The following is a 13,527-nucleotide window of genomic DNA, read 5'->3' on the forward strand; positions in this document are numbered from 1 at the left end:
ATGATGAATAATTGATATGTCGTCATTAAAACATGATTAGATTAGGTAGATTTGTACCTGGATTCGGAGGGAGCGAGTCAGAGGAAGAGGCAGAGAGAGAAATTCAGCTGAATGTCTGACTAAAGTTTTGACTGCACACAGCAGCGATATTGGAAAGAAATTGGGCCTCTTCCTTACTTCCTTCACAGGTGTTACCAATAATACTAATGAAGCCATTCTGGCCAAACAGCTGGGTGCTGATGTTGTGCATGCTATTGTCTCACTGGAAACACTGCTACACTAGTGGGTCTCAAAGTGTGGTCCAGGGACCTTTATAGACCATATTCACACGGCGGCCATATTGCCATTAAGTCAATGAAATGCCACCCCAGTTGCCACAGCAACGCAATGTTAAATTCCAAAATGATCGCCGTGTGAATATGGACTATGGTTCCTTTCTAAATGGCCCCTTACGGCTCTCTCTGAGAGTGTACAAATGGAACTAAGTGGACGCGTATCGGGTCCTTGAAATGAAAAGTTTTGAGAACCACTGTGCTACACTAATTGGAACAGAGCCTTCATTAGTATAATTGGTAAGACCTGTGTAGGAAGTAAGGAAGAGGCCCAATGTCTTTCCAATATGGCTGCTGTGCATATCGTTGCTCTGTGGCAGAATCCAGCTAACTCCATTTTCACGCTTTTGCATTTTTTTTCCATAAATCAGTGCTATTGAACACCCTTTACGTCTGTGTGTTGATTACATTTTTTTTAACCAATGAAAAGTATTAAAAACTCCATTGGATCCTCAAACTTTCTGCTAAACCAACTAACTCCAGGCTCCATCCCCTTTTGAACTCCAACCTCATTGTGAGCTTGGAGGTCCATTAGCTGTTCTTATCAATGATGAACACAATCTCCTAACTCCACTTTTTGTTTTGTTTTTTGGATTGATGAATATCAAATATCTAAATATTGAATCAACCAACTTGAAAACTGTCTGACTTGAGACAAGCTTTTGTGTGCACAAAAGCTTGTCTCTAGTAGATGTTAAAATGTCACTTTAATTGGGCATACATACTTTATGACTGTAGATGTCAGTGTTGCTCTGCAGTGTGGTGAAACAGTCCTGGTACAAAACCCTCTACCAGGGGTCTTCAACGTTTTTCAGCCCAAGGACCCCTGAGAGAGAGATGAAGCACGGACCCCCACTAAATATAGTATAAAATCGTGTTGCAGATTAAACTTTTCAGTATAAAAAAAATGTAAAAACAAATGTCATATGTGAATGAGAAATGCTTATGTTTCATATTATGTTAATATTCAGCACAGAGTGCATTTATATTCACCTTTGAAGTGACTGACTGAATGTTTTCTGTATGTCTTGTATTTCTTCAGTTTTACAAAGTAAAAGCTACTTCAAGATAAAAGACGGGACTTTCTTGAAGCTTTATTGTTCGCCAACTGTCAAACTAACTAACTAACTAACTGACACACAATAGAGAGGACAGTAGGCTATTATGTAGGCTTGCTAAGTCATATTTATGACAATGTTACGTCTCGCCCCTCGTACATACTCAGTTCCATTGTGGGGGGTATCCCCCCAATTCTGGGACGAAGAAAAAAGAAAAAGAAGAAACCTCCGACTTTTTTGCACCAAATTAACCAAATTAACCAAATTAATGTAACAAAAACACCCAAAAAAGTAACAAACCCGGTAAATTTCACGGAACGCATGTACGCGTGCATACGTCCCCTTCGGTTCTGAAACGCTCTCTGCGTCCTTGCCATCACCTCCAAGTTCTACAAATCAAATAATGCATTTAATCATCAAGAATGTAGCAATAGAAGAACACTATTATTATTCATGAACGATTCTGACAAAAATACGGAGGGGAGTACCTCTTAAAAACATCTCTCTCTCTCTCTCTCTCTCTCTCTCTCTCTCTCTCTTTGTATAAATGTACATTACATTATTGTGCTTGTTTATATTGCACAGAAGGTACTACTATAACATGGGAAATACTGCATTCATTCCTGTGTCCTCTCTGAGTGTCTCTAAATGAAATACATCCATTGACATCCAATGACATCTGAGCATTTAAAAAGCTTTCTTTGCTCCAAAGCGTTGCCGTATGCGTAATGGCTGCTTGACATGCTGGGTGTAAGATGGGGCCCTGATCGAGCCAGAGAAATTCCTCACTTCTCACAGACCAATATGCAAAAGGCAATTTACTCAGATTCTTCACTTTCTTTTCATTCAATTCATTTTTGAATGAAATGCAGGCATGCCACTTAGCATTTTAACTTCATTCAGATCGAGAAAGCTGACTAGCAGATACTGTTGTGGATGACAGACGGTAGGAAATCTGGGAGGGAGACAGTGTATAGGTGTAAGAAAGCCCAGTGTTGCAATTAAGAACCATTTCAGTAGGAGACAGACAGTAGGAAAGCTGAGAAGGAGACAGTGCAGAAAGAATAGTGCAGACGTGTCCCTTTTATGCCCATATATGGAGAGTCCCTTTTACGCCCATATATGTATCTGTCAGTCATTGTCCTTTTTATGTCCATTATATGGAGATCCCGCTGACTGATTTGTTTGTTGATGCCATGACGACACAATGGTTAGACAACACATTCCATATTTGGGCGTAGCTGCATTGGGAACTCCTTATACGGTTATGGCTGAGTGGTCCGCCCACCGGCAGATGTAGAGTGGTGTTGTGTTCTAACTGACACACTTTGTTGCAACCCTTTGAAACGCGTGGAAAAACAGAACGGTGACTAAGTGTTTCCGACTGGGTTCATCCAGCATGGCCTTGAAGCTGACCGTCAATACTAGCAAGCTGCCCTTGGGGGCGCTGTTGGCAGCGGAGCACGTTAAAGGGAGCGTGAAGCTCTTGGTGGAGGAGGGCAAAGACACCGGGCTTCATGTCTCAGATGCTGTGCAGTTCAGAGATGTTAACTCCATCGCACGCTACCTGGCTCGCCTGGCCCCCGCCCTGGGCCTTTACGGATCCAACAAACTGGAACAGATCGAGGTGGACCACTGGCTGGAGTTCAGTGCCCGGTGTCTCTGCGGCCAGGCTGGGCTGACAGGAGTCCTGGGGGAACTGGACGAGACCCTGTCCACCAGAAAGTTCCTTGTGGGACATAATATGGTCACTCTGGCTGACCTCTGTGTCTGGGCTGCACTCAAAGGTCACATTGAGTGGCCCGCTGCCCAGGATGGATCCTTCCTCCATGTCTACCAATGGTTCAACCTCCTAGGATCTCAGGTGCCGTTCACCGCTGTGAGCATCAAGTGGACCGAGGGCGACGCCCCCCCATGCAAGTCAAACTCAGAGGAGAGGGAGAAAAGACAGGATGTGGGCAAATTCATTGAGCTGCCAGGAGCTGAGATGGGCAAAGTAGTGGTCCGCTTCCCCCCAGAGGCCAGCGGATACCTGCACATCGGCCATGCTAAGGCCGTCCTGCTCAACCAGCACTACCAGGTGACATTTAAAGGCAAGCTAATCATGCGCTTTGATGACACCAATCCTGAGAAGGAGAAGGAGGACTTTGAGAAGGTGATCCTGGAGGACGTGGCCATGCTGAACATCCATCCGGACCAGTTCACCTACACCAGTGACCACTTCCCCAGCGTCCAGTGTCTGGCTGAGCAGCTACTGAGAGAGGGCAGCGGCTACGTGGATGACACGCCACCCGATCAGATGAAGCAGGAGAGAGAGCAGCGCATTGAGTCCAGGTGCCGCAACAACTCAGTGGAGCAGAACTTTAAGAGGTGGGAGGAGATGAAGGCCGGTACAGAGTACGGTCATACTTGCTGTATGAGAGCCAAGATCGACATGGCGTCCAACAACGGCAGCATGAGAGACCCCACCCTCTACCGCTGCAAGACTACCCCCCACCCCCGCACAGGCAGCACCTACAGGGTATACCCGACGTACGACTTTGCCTGTCCCATCGTAGACAGCGTAGAGGGGGTGACCCACGCCCTGAGGACCACCGAGTACCATGACCACAATGAGCAGTACTACTGGCTGATTGATGCACTGCGACTCAGGAAGCCCTACATCTGGGGGTATTCCAGACTCAACCTCAATAACACTGTGCTGTCCAAGAGGAAGCTCTCCTGGTTTGTGGAACAGGGCTATGTCGATGGTTGGGACGACCCTCGTTTACCCACAGTCAGAGGAGTGCTGAGGAGAGGAATGACTGTCGAGGGCCTCAAACGATTTATCGCTGCTCAGGGAGGATCCAGGTCAGTGGTGAACATGGAGTGGGACAAGATTTGGGCATTCAACAAGAAGGTGATAGACCCGGTGGCTCCCAGATACATGGCGTTATCCAGCTCATATGTGGTCCCAGTCTCCATCGCCGAAGCCCCCGAGGAAATGAAGGAGACTCCCAAACACCCCAAGAATGCAGATGTGGGGATGAAGGGGGTGTGGTACGGACCCCGGGTGCTAGTAGGGGGGGCGGACGCAGAGACCCTCACCGAGGGCGAGGTGGTGACCTTCATCGACTGGGGGAACCTCATCATCACCAAAGTCAACAAGGACTCCAGTGGTGTGGTGCTGTCCATGGAGGCTGGTCTGAACCTGGACAACAAGGATTTCAAGAAGACCACTATTGTAACCTGGCTGGCGGACACAGACAAAGCCCCACTGCTCCCTACTGTCTGTGTCCGCCACCAGCACCTCATCTCCAAGCCTGTCCTAGGGAAAGAGGACGACTTCAAAGAGTATGTCAACAAAGAAAGCAAGTCCGAGGAGAGGATGCTGGGAGAACCCTGTCTGAAGGACCTTAAGAAAGGTGATATCATCCAGCTCTGGAGGCGTGGCTTCTACATATGTGACCAGCCCTACGAGCCAATCAGCCCCAACAGCTGTAAGGAGAGTCCGTGTGTGCTGTTTTATATCCCAGATGGACACAGCAAAGAAATGCCCACGGCCGGCTCCAAGCACAAGAGCAAGACCCAAGCAGCGAACGCTACCGCTGCCCATGTCAAGTCTGCTATCATCACCACCACCACCACCAGCTCCTCAGCAGGCTTGTATGAGCAGGTAGCTGAACAGGGAGCGGTCGTGCGGAGGTTGAAGTCAGAGACAGCCCCAAAGGAGCAGGTTGATGCAGCAGTGAAGCAGCTGCTAGCCCTGAAGGCACAATACAAGCTGGCCACTGGCCAGGAATATAAGCCTGCAGCTGCGCTTTCCCCTTCCCCAGCCACAACCCCAGACACAGCCTCTGCTGCTGCAGGCTCTTGTATCTATGAACAGGTAGCTCAGCAAGGAGAGGCGGTCCGACAACTGAAGGCTGACAAAGCCCTCAAGAATCAGGTGGATGCAGCAGTGAAGCAGTTGTTGGCTCTGAAAGCTCAGTATAAACAGGAGACCGGACAAGACTACAAACCTGGACTACAAGCCCCAGCAGCAGCACCACTGCCCCAGGGTCCTGTCCAGTCAAGCCCTGTTCCTACCGATTCAGGATCTTCCCCCCAGGCCCAGGAGCTGTTTTCTCAGGTGGCTCAGAAGGGGGAGATAGTGAGGAAACTCAAATCTGACAACGCCCCCAAGGATCGGGTGGACGCGGCTGTGAAGTCCCTGCTGTCCTTGAAGAGCCAGTACAAGATCCTGACTGGCGAGGACTGCAAGCCTGTTGTGGCTGCTGCAGGTGCCATCGGCGGAGAGAACAAGAACTGCAAGGAGAGAGACAATAAGTCAGAGAAGCAGGGAAAAGGAGCAGGAGGGAAGAAGGGGAAGGGAGAGAAAGGCAGCCAAGGCAAGGACTCTTCAGTAGACGCTGGAGGAGGAGCAGAAGGAGAAGGCCAGGGGCCCAAAAAGCAGACACGGTTGGGACTGGAAGCCACCAAAGAGGGGAACCTGGCAGAGTGGTATTCCCAGGTGATAACCAAGGCGGAGATGATAGAGTATTATGACGTCAGTGGCTGTTACATCCTTCGTCCGTGGTCCTTTGCCATCTGGGAGGCCATCAAAGACTTCTTGGACGGGGAGATTAAGAAGCTGGGAGTGGCAAACTGCTACTTCCCCATGTTCGTGTCCCAGGCTGCCCTGGAGAAGGAAAAGTCCCACATCGAAGACTTTGCTCCAGAGGTGGCGTGGGTGACACGCTCAGGGAAGACAGAGCTGGCAGAACCCATTGCTGTCAGACCCACCAGCGAGACGGCGATGTACCCAGCCTTTGCCAAATGGGTCCAGTCCCACAGAGACTTGCCCATCAAACTGAACCAGTGGTGTAACGTTGTGAGGTGGGAGTTTAAACACGCCCAGCCATTCCTGAGGACCAGAGAGTTCTTGTGGCAGGAGGGACACACAGCCTTCGCCACCAAGGAGGAGGCAGCAGAGGAGGTGGAACAGATCCTGAACCTGTATGCCGAGGTGTACGAGAAGCTACTGGCCATCCCTGTGGTGAAAGGCATGAAGACGGAGAAGGAGAAGTTTGCCGGAGGGGATTACACCACCACAGTGGAAGCCTTCATCTCTGCCAGTGGTAGAGCCATTCAGGGAGCCACGTCTCATCATCTGGGTCAGAATTTCTCCAAGATGTTTGACATTGTCTTTGAGGATCCCAAGGATCCCAAGAAGAGGCAGTTTGCTTACCAGAACTCGTGGGGCCTCACAACCAGGACCATTGGGGTACTGACCATGGTCCATGGAGACAACGCTGGCCTCGTGCTGCCGCCCCGCGTCGCCTGCCTACAGGTGATCATCATCCCCTGTGGTATCACAGCCGGCCTGCAGGAGGCGGTAAAAAACAATATTCTGGCTATGTGTTCTAAGTACCTCTGCAGGCTGCAGAAGGCTAAGGTCTGGGAAGCAAACATCAGGGTGGACGTCGACCTCAGAGACAACTACACCCCCGGATGGAAGTTCAACCACTGGGAGCTCAAGGGAGTTCCAATCCGTCTGGAGGTCGGCCCTAAAGACTTGAAGCTGTCTCAGTGTGTGGCCGTGAGGAGGGACAATAAAGAGCGCCTCACTGTGAAAGAGGCTGACGTGGAGAAGAGACTCCCACTCATACTGGAGGAGATCCAGAACTACCTGTACGGTAAGGCTAAAGATGACCTGAACAAACACATGGTGGTCGCCGACTCCATGGTGAAGTTCCAGGACGAACTGGACCGGGGTAAGATTGTCCAGATTCCGTTCTGCGGAGGCATCGAGTGTGAGGAGTGGATCAGGAAAACCACGGCCAAGAAGGAGCAGGACCTGGAGCCCGGGGCCCCCTCCATGGGAGCCAAGGGTTTGTGTATCCCCTTCAGTGATACACACAACTTCAGGGCCCTGAAAACTGGACAGATGTGTGTGAGTGGCAAGGAAGCTGCTCAGTCCTACACCCTGTTTGGACGCAGCTACTAAACACACAGGGCCCTATTTTGAGCATCCTAAGTACAAGGTCTTATGACTTAACTTAAGACCTGGAGGCGTGGCGAATGCTGTTTGGCCACTCAAAATAGCGAAATAGCATTGGCCACACCTCCAGGTCTTAAAGGAGTAGTTCACCCAACAAAATACTTATTTTCTATCAATTACACACCCCATGAAGCATTGCATTAATGGCGATTTTTTTTTTTTTGTCGTATTCCTAAGCCAATAATTTGATTACAGGCGGAAAGATGCTAAAGTACTCACTCAAAGGACACTCTTCGAGTCTCCTACCGGAGAGACCACCAGTCATCAAATTATTGGCTTAGGAATGCGACAAAAACAAAAAAAAACTCCATGAATTCAATGCTTCATGGGGTGTGTAATTGATATAAAAGAAGTACTTTTTTGGGTGAACTACTCCTTTAAGTTAAGTCATAAGACCTGGTACTTAAGACTTGTATCTATGATGCAGCAGTGAAGCACTGGCCACTGGCCAGGAATATAAGCCTGCAGCTGGGATATGTCTGTCTATGGGCGCAAAATTGGACCCATAGACAGACATATTGATGGTGGACAGTGTTGTTCCCGGCAGGCATCATTGCCAAAGGGCAAGCATAAAGTATTATACGTTACAAATGTGTGTGGGGAGGAATCAATTGGCATAACAACTAAATTGTGGAGAAAAAGGGGTTAAAAGCCAAAAAATAAATAAACATACTGGAGATGTCTCGTGACTCATGAGAACAGTGACTAGGGCTGGCCAAAAAACGATCTCGATAGTGGATCGCAATAAAATTGAGATTGATAACGATGATAAACTTTGGACATTACACAGTACTCGATATGGATGGATCAAAAAGTGCACATTGAATTGTCATTGTACACAGCCATGTTCTACTAACAGGAGCTAGAAGAGGCTACAAATGGGGCAAATGGATAGACAGAGAGAGAGACGGAGCGACAGATATGCTACACAGACAAATAAGTAGAAAGTGAAAGTAAAAACTGCTCCATTGTTAAGTTTAGACTAACTTTTGTAAACGATACCAGAGGTTTCTAGTAAAAGTTATAACACACTTAAACAACATTAACTTTAACAACATAGAATAAGTTATAAAACACATCAAATGAACGTTTATAACATATCGTCGGTGTCCAGCCGGGACCAGCTAACTCCATTTTCAGTTTTTTTTTTTTTTTTCATAAATCAATGCTATTGAACCCCCTTTACATCTGTGTAAAGTTTTTTTTATAATAACCTATGAAAAGTATTAAAAAGCGCCTCTGACGAAAACTCCCAACTCCATTGGATCCTCAAACTGTCAGTCAAAAACAAACAACTCCCCCCTCCTCTCATGCTCTCCACTGCTGCATACTATATATACAGGGTTTTTGCCAATTGTCAAATATAAATACTACAGATTTAAAAAAAAAAAATCAGACTTTTTTTTGACCAATTGTCAGATATAAATTTGGACTGTTTTCACTGCGTAATTTCAGCGTTAAACCAATATGCAGGATGTGACTGAATATCACTCATGTCAGACTGCATTCATGCTTTACCCTCCACCTTTAGCAGAGACTTTAAGTGAACAGTCATTTTGCTCTCGGCTCTGGTCACCGTTTTGCGGGGTGTTTTCACCAACCCAGTGACTGAAAGGTTTAGGCAACACACAACACACAACAGTGTAATAATAAAATGTTGATGGATAGGTAAATGCAACTGTGGTTGTTATTGTTAGTGCAGTAGGCTACAGATTTGATAGGCTACAGATTCTATTATTCATTAATGTATTTTTTTTATTGATATGCCATTTATTTATTGTTGGTGTGCCATGATTGCTTTTGTTAAATACATTTAGTATTGAGTATTGAGGCAGAATTGTTTGTTGTACTCAACTGTAGAAGAACAACAGTGGTAACAGTTAGATCCATGGATGTTACCAATGCATGTTAAAATAAAAGTTGTTTAAGTACAGTATTCAGCTTGATCTATACTTAGTATATGAGGATGGCGCACACCATAAATAGCTGATCTCCAAGCTCACAATGCGTTGTGATGTGTTGTGAGCTTTGAGATTCATTGTCAGCTGTCCTTATCAATGATGGACAAAACCTCCTAACTCCACTCAATGATGGACAAAACCTCCTACTGTAACTCCACTTGAGCTGGATTTGGGTAAAGTGGTGATAATATAATGACACATGCAAGTATCTGATAATATATAAAGTCACAATACCAAGTTTGATGAGGCAGTATTGCTTTGTTTTAAATTTATACGGTTTTCTTCATTTTCTGAAAAAAATATATTTTGTTTTTCATTTCCTGAACAATTACCATTTTGGAGTTAGCTGGTTCCGGCCGGACAGCAGAGATATAATAAGTCATAAAACTCTCACCCGGTATGATAGTGGAGGACTGTGTTTACTTCCTACAGCTTCAGTTCAGTCAGTGTTGCCAGATTGTGTGACCCAAAATCCGAAAAGAAGCGACTAGGTCACATGATCATGATCACACACACACACAAAAACAAAAACACACACACACACACACACACACACACACACACACACACACACACACACACACACACACACACACACACACACACACACAAAATGATGTAATAATGTAGCACAACACGTCTCAAACATCTTGAGAAAAAAACATATTTGGAACATTTTTAACAAACTAAATGTATGGGTGTCCCTGCCACAAAATATGCTCAGATAGGGGTCCGTGGACAAAATACATAAGCTATTATTTTGGCTGCCATTGAAATGTTTGAGAACCACTGGTTTAAACAGCATTAGGAAACAAGTCCAAATGATAATTAACAAGGTCACAGTCAAGGAGCTTTATTAGTGTGGTTGCCCTAACAGGGCAACCAGACTATTGTTATAGTGAAAAAAAAGCCGCTTTATTTCAAACCGCTACTCCTCCCACAGTTTTTATCCCCCAATGTCGTGCCATATGTCAAAATGACCGGCTTGTATTTTGCTAAGAGATTGGTTGCATAGTTTAATTGATATTAATGTATTAGTGCATTAAATTTCCCCATCCACTTTAATGGGAAAATGAAAAAACTCGATTTCAAGTATTCTTTTCTCAGAAACTGTAAGGGCTAGAGTTACAAAACTTGGAGGGGAGGTTCATAGTTTAGTCCGAAATTATTAAAAAAAAGAATTACACTAGTCGGCCTCATGGTGGCGCTATAAAAGCCCCCTTACGTTTTGGCCTATAACTCTTGAACCATAGGTTGCAAAATAAAAATATTTTTTTCCCCCTAGATTTCTTGGGTCATGGCGCAACTCCCCACATAGGCCACGCCCATTTGCGTCAGGATAGATTTTCCACTATTTTGAATTTTCTTCAAAACACACTTTTAGCTCCTCCTCCCACATATTTTGTCAAAAATCGGTACACATAATCTCTGGGCCCATGCAATAAACATATCCAAACGGCATTTTGATAGTCCTTACCGTTCGTCCGTAATTGCCTTCCACAGTTAGTAGGAAGGCAATTCCAATGTTCCAATGTTCCATGGATGCATTTTGCTTAACTGTACTCATACCTTTAACACAATGGTTGTCAAAGTGGGGTCCAGGGACCAGGGAATCTGCAGATTTGTCACATCTGCCTTTTACAGCGCCACCAGGAGGCCGACTTATGTAAAAAGCTTTTTTGATATTAAGCCTTCAGGTTTTATCCAAAGATCACGCACATCGGTACACATGATCTCTATAATCATGTGATCAAGACGGATCTGTTTGATTTTTCATATGCCATCCTGATTGGCTAAGATTGACATCTAAACTTTGCAGGAGTGGCCCGTCTTGAACAAAATGCCGCAAATCATGAACGCAGCGTCCGATTGCGGTGAAACTTTGTGCGCACATTCACGTTACGTTGAGGAACAAATGGCACCCTTTTAGCATTGCCCTATTATAGCGCCACCAAAAGACCGGATTTTGCTAAACTGTTTTTGTTAATATTACTCCTACAAATTTTGTCCAAACATCATGCAAATTGGTACACGCTCTATAGTCAAGTGATCAAGACAGCTCTATCCGATTCTTCATATTCCATCCTGATTGGTGAATTCCGAACATTGCTGGCCCACAATAACCTACCTGACTTGGCGGAGACCTGTGCTCCGAGGAGCACTTTTTCTAGTTGAACATTTTTTTAGGGGTTTATAGGTCTGAATGGATGAGACGTCTGCAGGAGCGTCTGAAAGAGAAGCTAAGTGGGTTGGAGAAAATATTCTTTTTCGGTTTTGGTCGCTCTGTAGTGTGTGTGTATATGTATATATATATATATATATATATATATATATATATATATATATATATATATGTCTCTAGGCTGCCATTTGGTCCTTTGAAAATGGCGAGGTCTAAGAAATTGACTTGCGTGATGTCATATTCCAGGGTAAAGGACTGTATAAAAGGATTATCCAAGATATATCGCAACAAACAAACAAACAACAAAATTACACAACATACCCAGTCAACATATCCTTAAAGGGATAATAGGTAACTTTGAGCCTATAGGGATATATATATATATATATATATATATATATATATATATATATATATATATATATATAATTTTATTTCATTTTTTTTTTCTTTTTTCCCAGCTATCAGCCACTATATAATTATGCAGGTGTGTTTTCCTGCAGAAAGACACATCCCTCTGGCTGTATTTTGGTTTTGTTCCACTGTTTATATTGACATTCATCCCTTTGCAGGGACTGAAAAGTCTGTGGGGGAGGCCAGAGCTCTTAATTGATCCCTTTGCACTTCAAAGGGGTTGTGCACTGAGTTGATTGATAGGGCCATAAAAGTGTCAACCTCGTTAGTGCTCTCTCTAATCAATGAATGCATCAAAGACAACAATCACTTTGATACCTGACAGAGAGGGGGAGAGAGGTGAGGGGGGATCTGTGTGTACACACACAGATCTGCAAAGTTACCTAGAATCCCTTTAAGGTTCCCACTGATAAAATGGAGTTAACCATAGAAAGGACCTGGTGGCTCTGGAAATACAGACAATAAATTAGGCTAACAGCAGGCCTAAGATTGATATAAAAAACCCTCTTAAAAACGCATCCCCCTACCCTTTACTGATTATGGCAGTGTCCCAGTCCCCCCTCATAAAATGCCACACTTGCCAAATTCTGTAAAGGGGATTTAGAATGCCACTCGTTAAAACATGTCACCATATTGCCAAAATGACTTAGAAAAGCATTACCATTGGTTCACAAGTTTCCTTACCAAGTATTAGGCTGAATAGTAAATACCCTCAAGCCTCCAAGTCTTTCACCAAACACCCAAATGTAGGCTTCTGGCCAAACAGAAGGCCGCCAACCTGGCCACCCCTATTATGGGTAACCGTCTTCCATCCCGACATCTCGCCACTCCGACTAGTGGCTTCCGCGGGTTAGGTATAGGGTTCGTTAACGTCGGAAAGGCGACATGTCGGAAAGGCGCCATGTAACCCTATTATGCACTGCCCTTAATGCTACATTAAGGGCAGTGCTACATTTCATACAGTTTCAGAAATACACATCAGCTAAGACAGTGGAACTCAAACATTTTCATTTCAAGGACCCTCAATTGAATATGTTATTTGGGCCGCGGACCCCCATCTGCAAATATTTTGTGCCTGGGGTCCCTCATACAAGAAATGTTAAAACGTTTCAAAAATAGCTAAATAGACGTCAGTATTGTATGGTTACTTTTTCATTCCGTTTCATTAGGTTGACCTCAGATGAAACCTCCAGTGGTGCCTGGCAGTCATCATGGTTCTCCATGCCTCATGTCTAGCTCACCACTATTTTCTGCTCATGCATCCTTCATCTATATGCGCTAGATGCGCCCAGACTTATGTTTTATGCTACCGTGTTTTATGTCTGTTGTTGTCTTGTATTGTCCATGTTTTAAACCACTACTCCGGCTGTAAACCTATTTGCCCTTCTGGGACATTAATAAAGACCTTGACCTTGATCAGAATGTCCACATTATGTTGATGTGGGACACCTTTGTGATCAATGTCCATGTGTAGAATCCCACAGCACCAGTTCCTGAGCTGGGAGCTCATTTGTTTATCACTTCTACCTCCTGATAGATGATAGTCTTGAGAGTGACC

The 13,527-nt window shown here is 45.1% G+C and overlaps 2 protein-coding genes across 2 annotated transcripts in view; one reads left to right on the top strand and one right to left on the bottom strand.

Moving 5' to 3' along the window:
• The window catches only part of LOC311038477 (serine/threonine-protein kinase RIO3-like), a 354,170-nt gene that overhangs the window by 278,406 nt on the left and 62,237 nt on the right, over positions 1–13,527 (bottom strand). The gene's annotated exons all lie outside the window — the stretch shown is intronic.
• LOC311038968 (bifunctional glutamate/proline--tRNA ligase-like) lies at positions 2,790–7,358 on the top strand (the record flags this gene model as incomplete). The annotated part of the gene is made up of 1 exon (XM_084048601.1): positions 2,790–7,358. One exon carries the CDS (start codon positions 2,790–2,792, stop codon positions 7,356–7,358), a length of 4,569 nt encoding a protein of 1,522 aa, XP_083904727.1.

Source organism: Gymnoscopelus microlampas, assembly GCF_963454915.1.
Source record: "Gymnoscopelus microlampas genome assembly, chromosome: 22".
In the NCBI taxonomy this organism is placed as follows: domain Eukaryota; kingdom Metazoa; phylum Chordata; class Actinopteri; order Myctophiformes; family Myctophidae; genus Gymnoscopelus; species Gymnoscopelus microlampas.